The 22,658-nt window shown below is 31.5% G+C and overlaps 1 protein-coding gene across 2 annotated transcripts in view; it reads right to left on the bottom strand.

The window, feature by feature from the left end:
* Positions 1-22,097, bottom strand: part of Sema2a (Semaphorin 2a) — a 122,601-nt gene extending 100,504 nt beyond the window's left edge. The window contains exons 1-2 of one of the 2 annotated variants that reach the window (XM_074251437.1): positions 21,328-22,097; positions 19,128-20,076 (exon numbers count right to left, since the gene is read on the bottom strand). In XM_074251437.1, coding sequence (XP_074107538.1) covers positions 19,128-19,305 — 178 coding nt within the window. In that variant the 5' untranslated portion in view covers positions 19,306-20,076; positions 21,328-22,097. The remainder of the gene's footprint in view (positions 1-19,127; positions 20,077-21,327) is intronic. The other variant, XM_074251430.1, reaches the window with a different exon arrangement.
* Positions 22,098-22,658: the final 561 nt, after the last annotated feature.

The raw sequence follows: 22,658 nt of genomic DNA, 5'->3' as shown, positions 1-22,658 counted from the left end.
ATTTGATAAAATCTTTGACCTAAATTTTTTTTGAACCGGCCTTTTTTCCCTTGACAATATTTGTATTTAAAAATATTAAATTGTCTAAGAATGCAAATTCTAAGTACTCAATGGTGCATCACATATTTTGATGTCAATTTACCCAGTCCGAGTAAAAATAATAAAGAAAAAAAAAGGAAATTAACTTAATCTTCAAGAATAAGCGAATGATCTTAGCAATATAATAAATGTAAAGTAAATTCACGAGATTGGAATAAAGTACATAACAAAAGCGAATGCAATACGTAAAATCGACAGTGGTAACTTCTATCCTTTTTTAAGCTACCGAGGTAATTGCGATTCAGTCTCGTATACATAAAATTTTCGTTCGATCGCGAGCGATTGACTCGGGCAATATTAAATCATATTCCATTGTGAAGTATAATAGAAGAAGATGGATAATAATCCCTCGAGAATCTCCAATGAAAGAAGAGTAATCGAGCTCAAAGTAAATCAAGAAGATAAGACGTGGGTATTAGCTCGTTTGATTGACTCTCTTTTATTCCTCTTTTTTTAATATTAAAAAAATAATAAAAAGGCCAATGCTATCGAAGATTTTAAATTACACATTTCAAGATATTCACCTAAATGCTTTTTATTCTCACTATCATAATTTACTTTCATCAATTCTATTATTTACTTCACTTTTAAATAATCTGATTTTTATCCATTTGCTTGATCAAATTTGAATTTTTATATCTAAATGTTAATTTGTCTTTTAATATTGAATTACTGAAATAAAGAATATTAAAGTTCTGTATAAAATATTGATGATGTTTAATTATTTTCATCTACAAAATTTACACGAGGGTGAATTTAGCAGACAGCTAATTTTTGAGAATTTTTAGATAAATTTTAAGTTAATGGTTGTAAGAAAAATCTAAAAAGTTGCATCGAAAAAACTTATAAAAATTTCCACATGCATTTTTTTTTATACTATTTTCTCTGTATTAAAAAATTACCAGATGTCTGCTAAATTCACACTCATAAATTTACTACCGTTTATAGCATTAACATGATAAAAAAAAAAAAAAAAAAAAAAATAACGTAATTGTTTTACCAAAAGATAGGAAAATACGTCGTGAAAAGACATTAAGATTCCGAATGTTCGTCACAGCAAACGAAAGAAGGAGAAAATCAGTTAGTAAGTTGCCAACCCGCACGAACTTCCAGAACTGATTGAGGTTTGTTCGGCAAGAGTCTCGGTGGTTTTTTTATCGTGATCCAATCGGGATTCCAAGGTAGTTGGATCAGAATTTTGTGAACGTGAGTGAGAGCACTCGGGATAAGATCAAGATTAATTGTTCAAAGCTAAGACACTGAATAGAACGGAAAGTGTTATTTATACATTAAATAATGTACTGCCTCAGCTCTACTGTGTATTTGGTCTTTAGCTCGATTTCATAGTTTCATATGATCCTTGTGCTCGACTTCAGAGTGATCTATGCATAATGTAAAGAATACCTTAGCGCTTAGCTTAACATTGATACATGTTCATTGGTAACTGACTTTCCATGGCATACTCCTGAATATACATGCTAAGAAATCAAATCAACGTTTGAGTAAAGAGCTGAATGGATTGAATTTGAATATCCATCTTAACACTTTACGGAAGTAGCTGTAATAATGTATATAGTCAAGCAAGATATTGCTAGATGGTCTATAAAGTTCAATATGCATAAGTAACTATTAGTTTACCTTAAACTACATAAGGAACAAGGCAGATGAGGAGAGAAGCAACCTTAAGCTGCTCAAGTTAGTAGCAACGACCTGCAGAGAAACAGCGTCCATTGAATTTAACTTACCGATGTCATCGTAAATATCGTATTAAAGGTCTTGTGACATTTGATATCATGTTATTGCAGAGAATATAGCCAACACCTGCTGCCGAACGAGCCAATTACAATTGCCATTTAGTCACACCGAAATGCTCGAATAATAGTGCTCAATGTAATCTCCCAAAAGTCGTTAAATTCATTAATCATACAGATTAATGTCTACCAATTATTCTGGTGGAAAATTTAAAACCGCAATTATAAATAATTGTTATTACTATCACAATTGGAAATTAAAAATTTATTGGGCATGCAAGTGTTTGAGGAATATTTTTGATTGCTGCTGCTGGAGTTGATAATAGAAAAATTTGGAAATAACTTGACGGTATCAAATGCAAGGAAAAAAAAAAAAAATTTTACAAAGTTTTGAATCGATTAAGTGGTAAATTTAAAAATTATTTTTAAAAACGTGAAAAAATTTTTTTTCTATAATTTAATTTATTTGAAAATAATAAAATCTGCACTTAAAATATAAAAAAAAAAATGGCGTTTGGCTTTTTTTTCTACATATGTATAATAAAATTAGAATAGCTTTATTAAATTAATTTTATATTATTACATTTGTTTCAAAATCCGAATTTCATATCAAATTTATGATTCAAAATTTCGTTGACTTAATTTCCGAAAATTTTTCAAGCGGCAAGCTTATGTAAAAAAAAAAGTTACATCATAAGCAATCAAATTTATATTGAGTAAAGAAAAGGAATTTTATATAACAACTTCATAAATGGTAACAATTTTCTACTGGACCTGAATGTTTACGTATTAATACATATATTTTACTGGTGCATTCAATAACATCACAAAAGATTTTGGTTGTGTAACTAGGCGGAACGATATTACCAACGCATGTTTTTTACGGCATATCATAAAGTTTTTTATCGTACATGAAATTGGTTGCATCGCTGATATTTATATGATTAATACGATCGTAACATTTTTTTTATCGAAAAACGAAATAAAAATAAAGTTTTAGCTTCTAGTTTACAAAAACCAAAATTTTTATGAAATTGAGAATGTATAAAAGGATAAAAAATTCAAACATTATAATTAAAAGGATAATTTATATTAATTGATGGAAGAATATACATTTAAATCTTCTAATTAATCAGAATACAGATAGCAATGGTGTTACTACTAAATGTAGAATGAAATATCGAAGAGTTTAATCTATCTTATCGTTAAATTTATCAAGAGAATTTAACACATGAATCAGACATCAGGCGTCGACATGGTGAATTCTCTTGATGGTACGTAACCTTAACCGCAGAAACTCGTCGATTCACAGCGAACCGCCTACCTGCTGGCAGTCAGAATGAGCCAGGATGCAAAATTGAGTAGGATAAAGTGAGAACAAAAAGGAGAGGTATAAAATAAAAAAGTTTTTAAAACTGAAAAAAGTATGAGAATAAAAAATAAAAAGTTAAGAGCTCGAAGCTGGAGAGTTGGTGATAATTTACGACGAGGAGGCACCTATTTTCTCTTGGCTCTTTTGCTCACGATCTCTCTTGGCCAGACTTTGGTGTCTCTTTAGATCAACCGGGAACCGCAAATAAACTTGGATGACACATCTGACATTTTACTACAGTAAATAAGACATCAAACAATTCGACTAGCCATGTGAACAGTACACTATAATACCGAATATATATACCGATTTTAGTCCCTGTCATTTAAAGGCCAAGATAACAGGAAGATTAAGGAAACGCTAGACTGACGAAAATACCGAGAACCTGAAAAGGGAGGAGAAAGGATCGACCAGAAGTCAAACTCAAGGTATCTCGTCTAGTACACCGATCCCAAGAAGACAACAACTTCATTAGTACTCTCATATCTACCCGAATTGCCTTTTCTCTTCCAAATAAACTTCAATGGCGAGTTCCAGGGTGGAAGGCTTGATGAATATTTATGCAAACTCTGTGGGCACACAGTGTAATACGTAACTTGAATGTCCACCCAAACCACTCGTGCGTACAAAAGATTCCACTGTTTAAGCACCATAACCAGAGTGTTTGCATTACAGAAGTATCTGTTTCCCCTATAAAGGTCTTTTCACTTCTGTAATGCAATTCGCATCGACATTTCTCCAATTTAAAGTCTGTAGTTTTGAAAAAAATTATTTTTTTCAAAAATCTAACATGTAAATACATAAATTATCCATGGATAGCAAGGCCTAGCTAACAAATATTTGCAATGACCAGAAAATTATCGATGAATTTTTATGTTAACCATTATTCAAGATCATCATAACATATTGAAGTAACAAAGTAATAAATAAACGGTACATGACCTGAAAAGTGATGAATAAATCAGATTACTGATAAATTTTGAACTTTAAAGACAGTAATCTAAACTTTTGCTCTACTTAATTTGTAAATGTAATCAAGCCAATGATATTAATACCATAATTGATTAAGATTATTATTTAACCGTTGTAATAATAATCAAATAAAATATCACTTGCATATAATTACCGCTAATTTAAATATTGCATATCAACATTAGTGAAAGTAAATGTTTCAAGTCACTTACTGTAAAATGTTCACGGATAATAAGGGATATCTGTTTATAATTCTTAGTTAAGAAATATTTGTAATGAAGAGAAAACCATAAATTTTCATGTTAATCATTGTTTAAGAACAGTTTCCATAAAATATAATCACGAATTTGTAATTTTCACTATGAATAACAAAGAAATTATACATTCTTTTGTGTAGCTGGATAATAAAATCTATGATCTTAAGCACTAAATATATTTAAATTGTAATGTAGTTTAAACATTTAATTATATTAAAATAGGCTAAAATTATCAGACATTAATCTAAAAAGGTATATTTTATAGAAAATATACTCAAATAACAATTAACTCGTGCTGATTAAATTTTATTACAAATATCCCTTAGCTAAATCTTATTACTCATCTGTAACGTAACTGTAAGCTTCATCGAGATAATGGAAATGAGAGTATCGAATTCCTTACGTCTAGTTGATTTTCTCAGCTGTCCGTACGATTGACACACTGTGAGTCTCTGAGGATTTCAACTAATCCCAGAGCGATTCATTCGTTTTGCTCTAGTTCCTCCGTAACCTCTACATCCTACAGAACATAGTACTATCTTCCAGACAAAGTGCCTTCTTAACTCTCTGTCTCGTCTTCTTCCGCTTTGTAGATTCCAATTGACCTATTTACGTATGTATCACTATTCCTTAGCTTTTTAATCCTCCACTTTGTTCAGAAGAAGTTGAATATTTTGTAAAAATGTCTTGTAGACAAAAAAATGAAGATGTTTTATATTAATGATTTTTACTCTTAGTTTTTCGTTATTTTTGTTGCATATGTCCATGTGGAGGTAGTTAAAACGTATACATTCATTGAATACATGAGTAACAGTAAGCGTCTGGTTATTTTTTAGTGACTGAAAACAAAATTAAATAGATGTTTTCATGACAATTAAGTTATTGCTTGGACGTGATAATAATTTAAAGAAACATGTTTTGTGACATGAATCACAAGTTATGAGTGAACAAGTTTATTAAAAGATCACCTAACCCGTCTTCTCTCTATTTAATCTTTCAGGCCAGTTTATTTTCGGCAACAGAAGTATATACATCCGGCCGTATGTGCTTTGCATAAGAAACTACACACAAACGCACACACCGCTCTGGAAATCTGGATCTTAAAAACTAAAACGCTAAGACTTATGAGTAACGAGCTACCATCATTGGTCTACCAGACGGCCAATATATTTATGCAATAAGCCACAACGTGGTTAAACGAAACCGAAAGACTAATAATTTGCTATCATTAGCAGCTTTTGATCTCACCATCTCTTTTAAACTTTATTTTAATAATTAATATTCAGCTTGAAATAATTGTGGAAATTTTCAGTTGCTTTAAACTTTGGAGCAAGTTGCTACAGAACTTCACAATAATAGTAGCGTCAAAGAAGGGTTTAGATATAACGAGAAACCGCACATCGACCATCTTCTCCTTACACAGTGTTGCAGCAAGTAGAGCTCCGGAGGCTTATCTCAGCAAAGTTATTACTTCTATTCTACACTCTTATAGCCCGGAAACTCTAAACACTATGATACAAACTAGAGAAGGTAGAAGAAAAAAATTTCAACACCTTAGAATATTTTCGCCTAATTCTCACTTGTGTAAGAACCAGCCAAACTACAGTTAAAAAGGGTGGCCTAAAAAGTTTTTTTACTTTAGATTTTTGGTGCATCGTATTTGGTCGGTTTAGCTTCATCTAAAATAAAATGCTCAGTTAGTTTGTATCTATGAGGCATGAAAGAACCAAGCAAATAATTTAGATGCGACCATGCATTAGAAAGGGAACGGTTAACATTTCATGGAGATATAAAGAAAAAAGGAAGTAATTTGTTTACAAGTGGTGTTGTATGAAATTTCGCTACAGATAATTGTTAAATTTCTCACTATTGTGTTTGAGTTCCAGTGAATGGTCTATACACACTGTTATCTTTCATTGTATCTGTGTCGAGATAGGAGAGAATGAAGGTAGTAACAGACAGACAGAAAGCATCGTCGCTATGTTCCGTCGTGTTTTATCCACTCGGCAGGTACCAACAGAGAAAATAGATTGGCCAGGCGAGAACGATCGTTACGCCTGAGCGTCACGCGTCCGCTTTTTGCCCAACGGCTGCACGAAGAACCACCATGTCACAATAACACAACGTTCTGTGCTTTTGCCATTTCACTATTTCATTCGGTGAACAACCGATGCTATCACCACAAAAAGCTGTTCCAGCTACATACACCGCTAGTTTTAACCAAATCATTACTTATCTTAATACATCAATTTGTATGTGAGAGTATTGGGTCATACTCAGACTGGAAAAAAAAAAAAAAAAAAACTATTTCAATCAAATGAAATACTTTTAATAAGAAAAAAGGTGCCATTCAGCAGCTAAAATACAATAAAAGTTTTTCATTAAAAATATAATTTTCAAATGAAAAATATTTTTGTTTTCTTTCAAGAAATCAATTCTTATAATTAACATGTTTTTTAAATTTGAAATTTTACATTCTTGGTTTAACAAGTTTCTTTATTGTAAAATCGAAAAAAAAAAAAATATTTCTTCAACCCATTCTTAAACATTTTGGAAACTTATTACTAATGAGATAGAAAATAATAAATACCCGAGCATTGAGGATATTCTCCAAACGAGTTAGTAATCTTGAATCACTGTTACTACATGCCTTAATACAAGAGAAAAAAAATTGTTGGGTGAAGTATAAGTGACCATCCTTGAAAGTAGTTGAGTACTTAGTTGAATTGATAAGAATATTGAATGAATAACTTTTTCTCGTAATCCTCAAGTTTCATTTTCTTGAATTAATTCGATCTGAATATCTCGGAGCAAGAGTGAAATTTTGAGAAAAATATTTATTTAAGTCAAGTGTTTTAATTCAGTAAATCTATAAATGGAAACATACAATAATGTTTAATTCCTTCCGTCCAATTTCGTTCAATTAAATAAAGACGAACGACAGATCCTCTTTGGAAAGATTCTGAAGGGTTTCACTAATAATTTTAAAGTAAGTTACAACCGAAATTGATTAAAGCAAATAAAACAGATATTTTGTCGTTTTCTTGGCGGGTATATAGTTAAGGATTGGATTTACGGTGGAATGAAAGTCGCACGATATATTTCCGACATTCGATAGCTTGAGCAAACGAACGTTTGATTAGAGTCGACATCAATCCGATCCTTAATTTGAACGTTCAGCCCTGGTGGATCAAGAATGAGTGAAGAGTGAAGAGAAGGGAGCTTGAGGAATAAAAATAAAAAAAAAAAATAAAAGATCTATGAGTGAATGAGTGAGAGCGGAAAAGAGGAAGAGGAAATAGGTTAGTCGAGGCGAATTTATTCGACGCTTGCACAACGACTTAATCGATATCGAGAGTCGATAAGCTCAACTATCAAACGACCTGGTGAAGCTACGATTGTAGGTTAAATCTCATGGCACTCTTGCCTCCGCTCGGTTCGATTAAACGGATGTCATGGCGAGCTTAACCAGGCTAAAGTGGAGAGTTAATCGAATAACTTGTCTTGTGATAGTTTTCAATTTAATATCTGGTCAATGATCATTTCTGAAAACTTTTAATTAAATACATAATTGCTTAAATTAAATGTATTGAATTTCTTACCACTAGTTGAGCGGCTGGAAAAAGTGATGATGACATTATAGAAATGGATACTCAATAATATGAAGAATAATAACAATAATAATAATCACTATTATTGTTATCATCAGAATTACTATTCCGACACATTCTTATACAAGGAAGGTTAGATCATCTGTTAATTAAAGATCGAAAACCATTTTACTGAAACAAAAGATTAAATTAATCTTATCTCAATGAAAAATGCAAATTAAAAGTGGTAAGATCGAAGGTATTTGCATCAAGAGTGCTAACCACCCTCAGAGTCGGCTTTTTGTTGAATTTTCAATCGATAAAGAAATTGCTTTTCAACATCCTTAGATATATATATATATATATATATATATATATATATATATATATATATATATATATATATATATATATATATATGCACTATAACCTACAACATGACTTTTTGTTTAACTTTCATATTAAAAAATACGGAAAATATATTTTTTAGTATAAATGTATCCAAACTAGAAATTAAAACTCGAAAAATAAATATGCATTAAAAAAAGTTTTTCTCGCTTACTAATACTTGAGATAAAATAAACAAGCGTGTAAATTTAAATATATATACAGTATACAGTCGACCTAAAAGCACAGAACGAAGGTAAACGAAAAAATATACCCTCACGCACTTTAAACGATGGAAAAGTTATTTTTTTGAATGGCAAAACGATATCTTAATTTCGCTGCTTCAACATTTGGGCAAACTGTAGAATGTAGACCGGCACTAACGCGAAACTTTTAATAAAGTTGTGAATTCTGTTCTCTCAGCTGAGTTTCTCTTAGGCTACTGTCCTAATACTCAGTCTTTTGTTAGCCACCAGAGTATAACTATCATCAGCAAAAGAAAAAAATGAAAAAATATTAGTATAGTTGTAGGAAGAAAGCTTTTTAAAAATTTCACCAAGAAAACAGATTTTGCCCTCAGATTACATCGCTTTTACAATTTTTCACGTTTTAAACTTTCTTGTACTAGTTTTCTCTAATTTTTTTTCTTCCTTTAGTCCACTTACTACTGGAAGTTAGCAATAGTAAGACCAAAAATAAAAAAAGTACGAAAAATCTTGAAATACTTTACAACTGCTACTAGTCTATTACAGAAATTTTTGCTTTTTCATTTATTACACAAGGACTATTCATATACCAGACATACAGCTCTTTCTCTACTTTGACGTTGTAAATCCCAAAGGTATGACTCTTTTTTGAAACGAGCACCCTCTGCACGTGGCGTATGCAGTTTGGTTGGCCAATTTAATTATATTTACGCAGCTATATAAACCAGATGCCTAGTACTTTTCTATAGTTGGATAACTACTCTGAAAATATCGTCGTACATCGAGTCGCTGTTGCCGTAGAAGAGTCCCAGTAGAATTTTATACACTGGATTCACTAGTTCGCTATAATTGAATATATATATATATATATATATATATATATATATATATATATATATATATATATATATATATATATATGAATATAATGCATCAGCACATATATAAGTTAAACTCGTATCCCTATATCCTAAGGCTCTCAAAGACTCGTAAACCGGCATACACCTGCCGGGAATACCGAAATATAATTTGTAATTTAATTAAAATCTGTTATTTACCGTCGGGTTCGTAAGCCCAACTTTTCATGAAAAGGGTTGGTATCCTGTGATACTAGTAAAAACTTAGCATCAGAAAGACCAAATTTGAGGGTAAAGAAATAAGATGAAAAAGAAAAAAAGCAAGTATTTAACCGGAGGCGCAAGCAAAATAGTTCCATGATCACTGACTGTAAACAGTCTAGAAAACGAAGTAATCTCCGAATAATCAAACTACTTTTCTGGCTATATATGCGCGCTTTCTTCATTAACTCTTATTCGTAGCTCTTCTAGCTATTAAGTCTTTTCTTTGTTCCATTTATTGTTATTCTTTCAACTTTCCAACAGTGCGTTTAATAATTTCCACTGACTTTAGTTCTGTTATCGATAACTGTATCTCTCTTAGTATTCTTTTGATTGAAATCCCTCTGTTATTTACCTACCAAACATTTGCGCTTTATTAATAACTTTTTCAATTTATTAAAACTTACACTGCAAAGGTTTATTAAAGTTATCAAAATTAACAGTGTTTATAAACATGTGTGATTCCACTCAAACTTCAAGTGCAAACAATAAACTAAATAAAATAGTTAGCATGATGGTGTTGTTTGAACCTTTCCAGATATGTATATATATTTGCATACGTACGTATATGCAATCAAGTATTTATACGGCAAAAGAGCAAGTAAACTTATAAAAAAAACTGTTATTTTTATCCATGTGCTTTTTTTCTCGTTATTTCGTCAAGTTTATTTAGACAAGGTTATTTTAAATTTATTTATTTGTGCACTCGTTATTTGTACCTGGTTATTTTGTCACCAGTTGTATAGAAGTGTAACCTTTACAATACACCGGAATGAGATCTACTAGGAGTGTAAAACAAGAGTCAACCAGTCCTATGTATTAACTGCCTGGAATTGAAGACATTCATAAAATGTAGATGTATATGCATGTTAGCTTGCATGACTTAATTAATACCATCTTAGCGTATAATTGAAGCGACAATTTATTGCAACCAACATTTTTTTTCTTTTCATTTTTTAGAAATAGTTCCTCCCATACTTGCTATTAATTTTTTTACATTTATAAAGCTTTGTGAAATAGATATAAGTGAGCTGTTTCGGTTCTGCCAAAATAAAAAAGTTAAAAATTTGTATTACTATAACGCTAATCCACGTGTGTTTATAAGCTTCAGTGAATACACAAGCTTAGTGTATAAGTATAGGATAATCCAGAATTTAGTCGAAATAACTTGGCATTTCAGTTTGAAAACGTCGGGAATTATTCTCACGATCGTTGCCGTTTAGCTAGATAATCGCCAAGAAAGAAAGAATGAAAAAAGTGAATGAATGAGTCAGTACATAAATAAAGACAGAAAACAATAGTATTAAAGCTGTACGCATATATATATATATATCTATATATATATATTGAACAGTCGGCATAAAGGGAATGAGTATGTAAAGAGAGAATAATATACAGCGAATAAGCAAAATGAGATAAAACCTAAACCGTGTCGATGGTCCGAGAGAATAGTTGTCCGTAAACCAGATCCGATAGTCGAACGCCGGAAGTTCGGAAGGCTTTGGTGAAAGCATGCATGCATAATTCCTGGATAGAGGAACATCTGCAGTGAGTGGTTTTGTCAAGGTTTTACTGAGCGCGTTAACCGTATATAAACCCACCCACCCACAATATATTGTCTATAGTTTGATATTTTGTAGTACATATTTACAGATATAGGATGTACCTAGAGTGTTAAACTTTGCTACACATATAATATTACCAATAGAAGAGGCAGACACACAACCCAGAACACTTACAGGAAAATAACGGCACGCAGAAATTCCCGTCGGAGGCTCAAAGTGTAGCTGCAACCTGGACGGCTTTAGCGACACCACCACCAACTACTTCCAAAAGCTTGTACACGCTGCACTTTATACGAGGAAGTATTACGAGACTAATCACTTTGTACTACGGCTGAGCGTGCTGGGCACAACTTGCATGTATAGGTAAAAGATAATGGTGGTGTGAGTTTGGGTCCTAAGGGAGGATGAAAGCCTTGACACAAGAGACGCCAAAGCAAATGGTGCCAAGTGGCAACTTCTCTTGTTAGGAAACAATTAAGGAATGCGGGGTCACAATGGCCTTCTCAACCTCGGAAAATTTTACTTGCTTATATACATGTATAAGTAGAGGACTGCTGCTGCTGCTGCTGCTGCTGCTGCTGCTGCTGCTGCTGCTGCTGCTCAGTTCTGGAGACTTTAGAATAGATACAAAAGTATAACAGAAGATCAAACTAAGTTTTGTCCAAGTACATACGGGTATAATAATAACAACAACAACGTGACAAAAACAATAAGTCACTATAGAGTTACTTAGACTGTACTGTTATATTCGTATCTAAACCACTCGACAATGTCTCAAGTTTCACTTTGACAAAAGTGTAGTTAGGGTGAGTGTCAAAAAAATCGTTTACTTCCGGAAGAGGTGAATTACTATTCTCACACTTACTTATTTACCACAATTCAGGTAGGATATTATCGCCCTTTGAAAAATCGAATCATTCATTTTAATTTACTGTTTTTAAGTAATACTACAAGTAACGTGAAACTGTAGTCGGAAACATTAATATTCAAACTGAATAGGGATGTCAAACAAGCCTTATACGAGTATAGGTACGCATTCGAGTGTGGAACTTTGTCGAACCAACGAACAGAATATATAGGGCTTACATGGGCTTCGTGGCCTCGCGAACAGTGTGTTCCCTGCACCAGTTGTACATGGTATCGGATTTGATAGGGCCATGCGGTCGTGTTACGCCCGGTACAGGTCGTTAAAAGGGGACGATGCTGAGCAACTCCCTCGGTCGACCATTACAAAGCATTAACCCGCCTCTATGTCGACTATTACCTCCATAGACAACAGTCATAATATCTTTTTTTTTTTTATTATTTTTCTCCACCTTTACGTAAAACGTCAGTCTGGATTTGAGCCCATCTCATTGTGTGGGAGGTCTCAGAAAAGCAATGTATTGATTTATTGCATACCAGACTGTCCTTGATTATTAATTCAATAGCACATTAAATTTGTGAGATAGTTTTCCCTGAATTATTCTGGTTGGTAAAGGTATAGCGTCATTGTAGAATGATATTATTGATATCTTATCTAAAGTGTTTAATAAACGAATGTGTGTATGAACACAATATGTATATCCAGAAACGACTAGGCAATGTATATAACACTTCAATATACCATTCGTATTATATCGATTTATCTTACAGTTGATAGTGATACTTTATTTATTTATTTTTTGCTTTCCTCTCTAAGAAAGTTTAGTCTGGTAAGCATCATTTTTTCCTTACTAGTCTTTTCCTTCGTTCATATCGACCATTTTAGATAAAACCAAATTCAATTTCCTACTACGCTCACAAACGCCTTTTTCCTTCCTTGCTTAACAGTGAGTATGAGAGTGAAGAACTTTCATAACGATAAAGCAAAATGTCAAAGGGACCGAATGACATCGGTATTATCGACATCTTGATAGAAAAAAAATTATTATTGCAAAATCACACACGAATGCGATTCTTTGTATGAGAATATGCGTGAAAATTTTTAAATTACTTTTGTATAAAAGTAATGATAAGTAAATGACGGGATAAGGCACACGCGCTTCAATATACAAAGAAAATTATTAGCTGGAGACTAGGTTGTTTGATCATAATTCATAAATAGAGACACGTGCTCATTTCGCTCTTTCTTTTTCTCTCTTCTTCGTTCCGGGTTTTACTCCTACATCTGTGCAAATATCAGATGCTTCAACAAATGCGGGGAACCGCAAACTGCATAGATTAATTTATGAGTTGGTACGAAAAATAATGATACTATATTTACTTCTATCTTATGCCTAATTGGTTTTCACATTCAAAATTTAATCCAAATGCTGATATATCACTATGATTGAAGTATTATAATTATAATTTTTTTTTATAGGAAAATAAATGTGGACAATTTCATTGTTTGAAAAAATTTAAGATAATTAATCATATTCATCACTACAATCTTTGTAAAATATATTACGAAATATTGTTCATTTTCTTTCACTATTGTTCTACCATCATATTTCTTTTTCTTCACGGAATACTCGTTGTTCCGAGCTCCTGACGTGATGTTGCGATGTACGTTTACATGTTGACAACAAACTGTTTTTATAAAGAACAAATATGGAAAGAAACAAAAAAATCATTACGACAAAAAATAAAAAACGTCAAGAAAAAGACAAACATTTATGACTAAAATGAGAGTGCCATATCTCATAAGGATATCTGCGCATATCTATTTGCTCGATGGTTTATTACTTGAACTTTTTCAGTTTTTCTTTGCTTTTCTTTGGCATCATTACAGTATAATCAAACTTTACAGCATTTAATCACATAAAGAAGTAATATTTTTTAGCAGTAAATTGAGATAAACATACACTGATAAAAAAATTGACTTGACTCAAGAGCCAAACTCTTGAACCAAGAATTACATTTTGAAGAAAATCATTTTCTTGAGTCAAGAGAAGAAATTCTTGAAACAAGAAAATTTTCTTAGACCAAGAATAATTTCTTAGCTCAAGAATTTCTTCTCTTGACTCAAGGAAATGATTTTCTTCAAAATGGAATTCTTGGTTCAAGAGTTTGGCTCTTGAGTCAAGTCAATTTTTTATCAGTGCAGACATCTTCACGTTAAATACGGGACCATAATTTTATTTAAGTTAAAATCAATCTCAACAGGTGCAGACGTGTTAAATTTATTAAGTAATAATACAGTGGAATAAATTGTGACAGGTATTGCTGTTATGTCTTCGTGCGGTCGTAGTCTGTCGTATACCGCCCGATAGTAATAGCAGTAAGCTTGCTCTTCTATAGATAGACAAAGCTTACAAAACTGGCTGAGGTCGTTTTTGTTGCCTCAGGAGCCAGGAAAATTGTCGTAACGTTTTTTTTTCTCGAAAACTCAGAACAAAACTTTATGGTGTAAGAAGAAGAATAAAAAAAAACGTGATGCAGCTTAAACCAATAGAAAGTAGAGCAAGATCGTAGAAAAAGCACTAATAATAATTCTAATTAAAATTAACTAAAATAAGAAAGACATTAAAGAACTTTAGCCAGTTGGAATTTATAGAGCAAAAATCTTACAAAGGAAAACTTTATGATTAAAAAAATCATTAATTGATTTATTTGATAATGTATATTATTAAGATAATTTAAGTAATTATCGCTATACTATAACTCATAGACGTTTTCAAACAAAAAGAAATCTATGATATTGTCGGTCAAAAAACAGAGCGTATATCAAGTTGTTACGAATCTCTCTTCTCATGAAGTCATCACCTTTAAATTCACGAGTGAATGAGAAGCGTTCTTCCATGTGTAAGAGCGCAATGTCGTCATTCATTACAGAGTCTCATTGGAAAAAAGCAAGTAGCGAATGGCCTCTCGAGGAGCTTTTAATCTCGAAAAATTCTTAAGACATTTACCCCGACCTGGAGATGAAAAAAAAGCACTAGCTCGTATTTTTTTTTTGTTCTACTTAGTATATTTAAGCAAATTTTCATCTTTTATATTTCGCATATACTTCACCGCTAATGGAACTTTTCATCAATCTTATCTTTATAATTATTTATATACATTTGCATTTCTTGTAATTTTAGTTCTCATTTTTTCGAGTGAAAATGATATATAACATAATTCATTCGATAAATTCAACAGAGAATATCTATAATAAAACCGAAGATCTGGGCTATGTGTCGGTTAACTAGTCAATAAAAAAGCAGTTTTATTTCAAGATAGAAAAACTTTTTATTTCTCTTGACACAACCAATCCAAAGTTAATTTCTTCCGTCACTGAGAACTAGGTTAATTGATAACTTTACTGCACATCTTCCTGATCCTTCTTGGACAACGAATAAAAAACGTTGCTTGAAACGTGTATTTTCAACTCATCAATAATCATGTGTTGTGCTGCATTCATTAATAAATAATAATTGCTTCTTTTCAAACGTCTTATTAGCTATTTTTAAGTCAAACTCATTTTCTCTTCTTTTGTCAATTTTCATGATTAGAAGTAAGTATATCGATTCATGTTGATCAAGGTAGTACGCATTTGGATTATTATGCGCCCAAGGTATATATGATAGTTGCCAACTGTTTATACAAGTAATATGGAAACAGGCGGGCATCATATTGGTAATGATGACGATAAAGACGATGATGATGAGTGCATGTAATTGACTAACAGTTTCTATTTATCAATTAAACGTATCATTCTGATATTTGTCTTTATTTTCTGCCTTTGTGATACAATTCTCATTAAACATAAAGATAGTTTCTACCATATAATATAAACTACATTAGTGTACTTTTGGAATCGTTATTACAGTATCAAAATCATTCTCGAATAACCTATCCGAAGGGTTGTCATAATATGAACTTCACCGCCATTTGTCGATGCAAACTGTTTTTACATATATTCAATATCCATTTTCATGAAATATGAGAATCATTTTTCTAATTCTGTCGCAATATGCCGTTAATATTACGGTTTCTTAAATTTATTTTTTTTAGTAATATCGTAGACATAAATCCCACAACTGAGTCCATAAATTCATAAATTTTTTGACAAATTTACTCCATTTAATAATATTTTATTCATGAAAAACGATAATTAATTCAGGAAATATCTCTATGTGAGGATTTCAATTAATAAAGGAAAAATAACTCAGCAGTGCTAATGTTTAAGCAGTCGATATCTCGATGTATATTCATACACTTAGGTATTAGCACACAACAAACACATACAAATCATCATACTTGGAGAGAAATACACGAAAATTTATAGCATTGGGTAAATTTGATTAACGGATCAACTAAAGAGAAGCACATTGGAATTAATATCCGTTTGGTTAGTTACTAGAAACTCGATAAGGAAGGATTGCACAGAGATAGTATCGCACAGTAAATACATATACTCTCTCAGGATCGTCTGGTAAATTCTCAAACTATTGAAACAGCTTTCTAATAGCGTCTTCACTATCGCTAATTCAGAGACATACCACAAAGAATCGCATAATCATGGTAAGAGATATTATACACATATATAAAGTGGAGAACCGCAAACCTGTATGTTATGATTACATTTATCAACCCGTATCCACTCTGCGTTAAGATATGTAATCAAGATATTTCTCGCTATTATCATCACATTATGTATTTAACATGATATAAATGCAACGCTATAATATATTCAAATATAAAAATCTATTTCTGTTATAACACAACTTTTATTACAAGATAACAAATACATAATAATCCATTAAATAAAAATAGAAACGAGTTCGCTCGTCGTTGGATACATAATAATACTCGAGCACTGATAAAAATTAAAAAAAAAAATAATAAAAACAATAACAGGAGTGAAATAAAGATATTAAACTTAAATTAATCTAATCGTAACTTTTAATACATTCAAATTTGCACACTTGCCATTATATATATATGGATAGATATTGAGTATACAAAAACTTGTGGTTACTCATCTGCACGTATCAAATACATAATCCACATGGGATTACACGCTCACGTAGGAGCGTTTCGCATCAATACCATGAAACGCCTGCTAGCACGCACGAGAACACACGCGGCGGCGAATAACTCTCTGGACTGGCTCTATACTGGGTTTGATATAGTCTCTATACCACCAGACAAGAAGACCAACCATTCCACATTCCATACGGCCCTCTCTCTTCCATACATGTTTATATACATATATAAGTATATATGCATACTATAGTCTAGTCCCTTGGTACGTAATGAAGTCAGTGCCGGCGTCCTAAGCCCTCCGGTAATATCGCGTGGCAAGGGCCACTGAGATAATATTTGTGATGTACGTTAACGGGCTTTTAGAACCCAGTTCGTAAAATTTTTTTCCATCTTTTCATTATTATTATTTTTACCTTTTTGGTACGTTTTCTTTTTAATGATTGACAGAGGTACATTTCAACCACCGGAAAAACCTCTAGACTCTCTTTTGTACATTAGAGCTTTCTATATTTTAGAGTATACCTGAGAATTGTACTTGCTGACTTACCCTTCTTTATAGTAACACCACTTTTAATATCTTTCATCAGGTTATTTTAATCTTTAAATATTTTGGTATTTAGAACTTACTAACAATTTCAACAACGTGAATTTTTTAATTTTTATCAAATTAATGTTTAGTTAATTATGAGGTAGTAAGTTCTGCAATTTTATAGAATGGAAGAAAAAAATGACGTGAATAGTGTGTTAAATGTTAATTTTAATGATATTCAACGCAGTAAAAAGCTACATTTTGGCTGAAAAATTACTGATAACTTTAGATTTCTCTAGAAAAATACCAAGTTTCTTTAGAAAGAAATCAACAAAAATCTAAATAAAAATGTGTTCAATTATATTAATCAGCCAGTTAAATTTATAAAGGTCATATTTTATTATTGACATGTTCTGTAGAACTCAAACTACCTATAACAAGCAGCTAATTGAGAATTCGTAACTAATTAACACATTATAATTGTCGTCTAAGGGCTAAGAATATTTATCAATTTTTTCTCAAAATAATAAAACTACTCACTTCTTCTTATCGTGAATAGATAGATAATTAAATAATCTTAACATATTTTACCATACCGAGCTTTTTTTTTTCGGAAAGTTTCATAGACAAAATTATTTGCAAACCCTAGTTCTGAGACACTTTTTACAGAATGACATTACCCTGCACGTATGCTTCTCATATGATTAAAGAATACACTTTCTTCCTCTTTAGATTGATTTTTTTTACAATAAAAGATAAGTAAGTTCTATGTTTATAAAATCGAACTATGTAATATAGCAATGGTGATTGGATTTTGACGACAAACTATGAATGTGAATGTAGCAAACATATAATTTGTAATTTCCTATAAAAAAAAAGCACTCAAAAATAATCAGCAAACCGAGCTTAACAGGTTTTTCATAAATTTTGCAAATACTAACCATCGTAGGAAAAATTAATTAAAATTTGTTTTATTGTCCCAAATTTAATTACTTTTCTACTTTTAATGATTAAGAGCTTATGAATTATCACAATTTTCAATTTTCCATTTAATATTAATAAGCATTTGATGTATCATGATTAATTAAAAAAATTGCACATACTGATATTTTAATTTTCTAAAAGTGAAGTTTTTATCATATATTTTTCAACATTTTACTAGTTTATGATGATGCTTCAATAATTTCAAAATGCTTGCTACATTCAAAGGAAAAAGATAAAAAAAACTTTCGAGCTACAAATGATGACATTACTATTTCAACTCCCGCCTCTTTTTGAAGGTAGATGTAATAAAAATAGTCCAACTGTAGTTAGTAGTAATAATAATATAAATGTAAAAAGTACCTTTGTGATGCCGCAAATGCGAGTGTCCGCAGCAAGGTTGTTCGAAATAAGCATGTCCCGGATGAGAACCAGCGGGCCTCGTGGCCTTACTAGGTCCCAAAAGTTGGATAAAAACAGCTGCTAGGACAGCTGCTCTCACAACTACCATCCCAGCTTTGGTGAATGATCCTCGTTGCATTTTTCCTCGTTGTTTGTATCCCACGTGATTTGTATTCCAAATAATAAAATATACGTATATAATGCGTTAAAATTCACAAATTCAGACGATAACCACTCTAACGGTGTTATATATTATTTTCACTGTTTACTTGTCACTTTAAATCCTCCGAGTATCACCTGGACGTGATAAAGATTTATCTTTTATTAATAATAGTACTAGTGTAGTGTTTATAAAAAAAATCCTGTGTACATATAAAATATGCTTAACAAACAAAAGCACAATATAAAGTACAAGGGCGACGACAGTAGACTGACCCTTAGTGCCCGGATCGGTGACCTTGAATCCTTGGCCTCGTGTTTATCGAGGTAGTGATGATGGGAGTCGTTACGACGGTGGTTGTTGCCCTTGCGGTTTACAGACGGACAATCACCAGTTGGCTCCAATACACAAGAAATGCGTTTAGTTGTGTTTCAGCGGTTTTGCCTCCAGCAGCAACATCACCAGCATCACCAGTTACTGTACAGCCTAGTATAGAAACTTCAGGCTAACTAACACACTCACGTCCTCTGTAGTAGAGCGTTCAATGCCACCAGAGGACAAAGGAATTCCTTTTACTACTATAATACCTTACAGTTGTAAAGTAAAATGCTATTGCTCAGAGATGTTACCAAGTACACTCAGCTTTACAGCGGCCGGGCCCAGGTAGAGAAATAAAATAATAACAAAATCCTCAGACAACTAAAAGTTTATACTTGAATTTCACACTGACTATTTTCCAGGAACAGAATTCTAGAATAAAAAGACACAAATTTTTTATTTTATGTTCTATATAATGACACTCAAAACAGCGGACGTCTGACAGTTTTCAATTTTATTCATGAAAAAAATTATTTATTGGCAGAAAAATTTTAGATTTTAATTACAATTAATGTTTAAGTATATGCATATATTTTTTCATTTTCTTAATCAAAGTAATTTTTTATATTCTTTTTATGATGTTGAAATATGTTTTGATTAAATTTTTTTTCGATAAAATAATTTAAATGTTTAGAAAAATTAAACATTATTTAATATTTGTATTAAATTTTTTGATAATCATTCAATTAATGACACTGAAATTGAAAAATATCTGAAAATTTTTAGAATTTTTCAAACAAATTAAATTATAAAGAAAATTCCACTAGGAGAAATTTTAAGAAAATATGAATGCATTTATCAAAAAAATTTTTATAGAACTAATTTATTTCCAACTGAAACCACAGTTACGTGTTGCTGATTAAAGTATAAAATTAATCAGTGTAAATTTGTAAGAATATCATTAGTCAAGAATAAATCTTTTAAAAAATCACTTTTTTGCAAAAGTCAAACTAAAAACAAAAAATTTCACGATATAAAAATCCGCAGACCCTTAATCACTCTTGAATTTGTTTCAATAAATAAATGAGTACTAAAAAAAATTTGTACTTATGACTTTCCGAAATTCCGAGCTGTCAAATTTTTTCTTAAATATTTTCTATAACAATTTGTTGCTTCAAAAATTATCTGATTTAAATTAATTGCATGAAAACGAAATTATGACACTGGAATCTGCAGATATCTGACAATTTTGATATTAAATCAATTATTAAAAAAAGTATTTTTCATTATTTACACTTATTTTTTTAATTTTTACCGGTAAAATTTTTATGACATTAAATTTAACTTTTATTCTACAATTTTTTAAATTTTCTTTAACAAATAAATTGTAGCAAAGAAAAATTATTAAAAAAATGTACTTGTAGAAATTTTAATAAATAAAAATTTTATTTTTTAGAACAAATTTTTTTGTCAAAGAAAATAAACAAATTGTCAAGTGACAGCTAACTTTACTGTCATAAATTTTTTGACTGTACTTATTCATAAAAACAAAGTAGTTATGAAGCTGTAAAAAATTATCAGATACTTAATCAATTAATTTCAGAGTCATTCAAAATTTCGTACTCCAAAAAAAAATTTTTCTCCAACAAATAATTAGTTTACAAAAACTAAAAACTATCGTACTATTCAGACATCGGCAATTTTGACATTCATTAAACAAAAGTATTTCATAAACATACAATGACGTTTTTTTCACTCAACAGCGTTTTATCATCACAGATGTTTGAACTATTTTTTGTTATTTACTCTGAACACAACCTTCCAAGGGTAATTACACAGCGCGTCCCTCTTCTTATATCTATATCTATCAGATATATTATAGCATAGGTTGTTTTTATATTTTTTTCTTATTACTTTCGATGCAATTGCGTCACTGTGTAAATCTTGAAAAACGATACTGTGAGAACAGAAACAGGAAAGACTTAGAGCATTAAAAAACTAAAATACACTTTTATATTTATTTACTTAAACATTCACAGAAATAACTTAAAACCCACAAACTCATTTACAGTCACTCGTCACGGTGACTTTATCGAAAAATTGCAACACGTATTCGTAAAACTAAATTAAATAAAAAAATTCCCCTAACCGATTATACACGACGTCACATCTGTTTAATTTCTCGTATAGCAGCACACCCAATATATATAATATTATTCAGAATGATAATAATACTAGCGTCACTTTATGATGTATACAAAAAAACACTGTACCGCTTCGGCATCATCTTCTTAAATAAAATTAATTTTCATCCGAAGAGTGTAATAAATATAACACTTCTTCCGAATTCTCGTATCAATTATTACAGCCGTAATTATCCGTCAGTTGCTTAATATTTCAAAATAAAATATAATTATTAGAAACAAACAGCATAAACACCTCCCTCGTCGGAGGTCGCGACGCAACTATTACCCTAACTCAGCGATTGCCGCGTTGCCACAAACTCGGGCTGATTCGGGTGAACTCGGGTAGGCTCGTCTACCGGCAAAAGTCTTTGAGAACGTGTTGGAACTATGCAGCCTGTAGCCTGTCCAATCCGCACTCTCAACTGACGCTGCTTCGAGCACCACCCTCTAAAATCTCTCTCGAGCTCTCTTACTCTCAGTTTCGCTATATATTCTATTATTATTATTGTTATTATTATTGTTATAGGGAATATTACTCTATAGTGTATACGAATGTAGAATGTACCATTTATTCGGTCTCACTTACTCACATCACTCTTTCGCATGTTATCCCATCCTACAACTTGACCGTGCAGCTGCCCACCTGCGTGTATACTTTTGTGTCATGTGCCGCCAGTTGTGATTACCCAGAAGAATTTACCTGCGTGAAAGCGTCACACACTGTTCTAAGGCTAGACGTTTATAATATGTAAATGCGGTTTTAAACTCTTTTGAGAAAAAAAAAAATTTTAGCGCTCAGAAGTTTTGGATGTGGAGAGAAGTAATTTG

The sequence above is a fragment of the Cotesia typhae genome, unplaced genomic scaffold (assembly GCF_013202065.1).
Source record: "Cotesia typhae breed Kobodo isofemale line unplaced genomic scaffold, CoteBio_Ctyphae contig_122, whole genome shotgun sequence".
Lineage (NCBI taxonomy): Eukaryota > Metazoa > Arthropoda > Insecta > Hymenoptera > Braconidae > Cotesia > Cotesia typhae.
The sequence above is the reverse complement of the archived record's forward strand: the minus strand, read 5'-3'. Positions and strand labels throughout refer to the sequence as shown.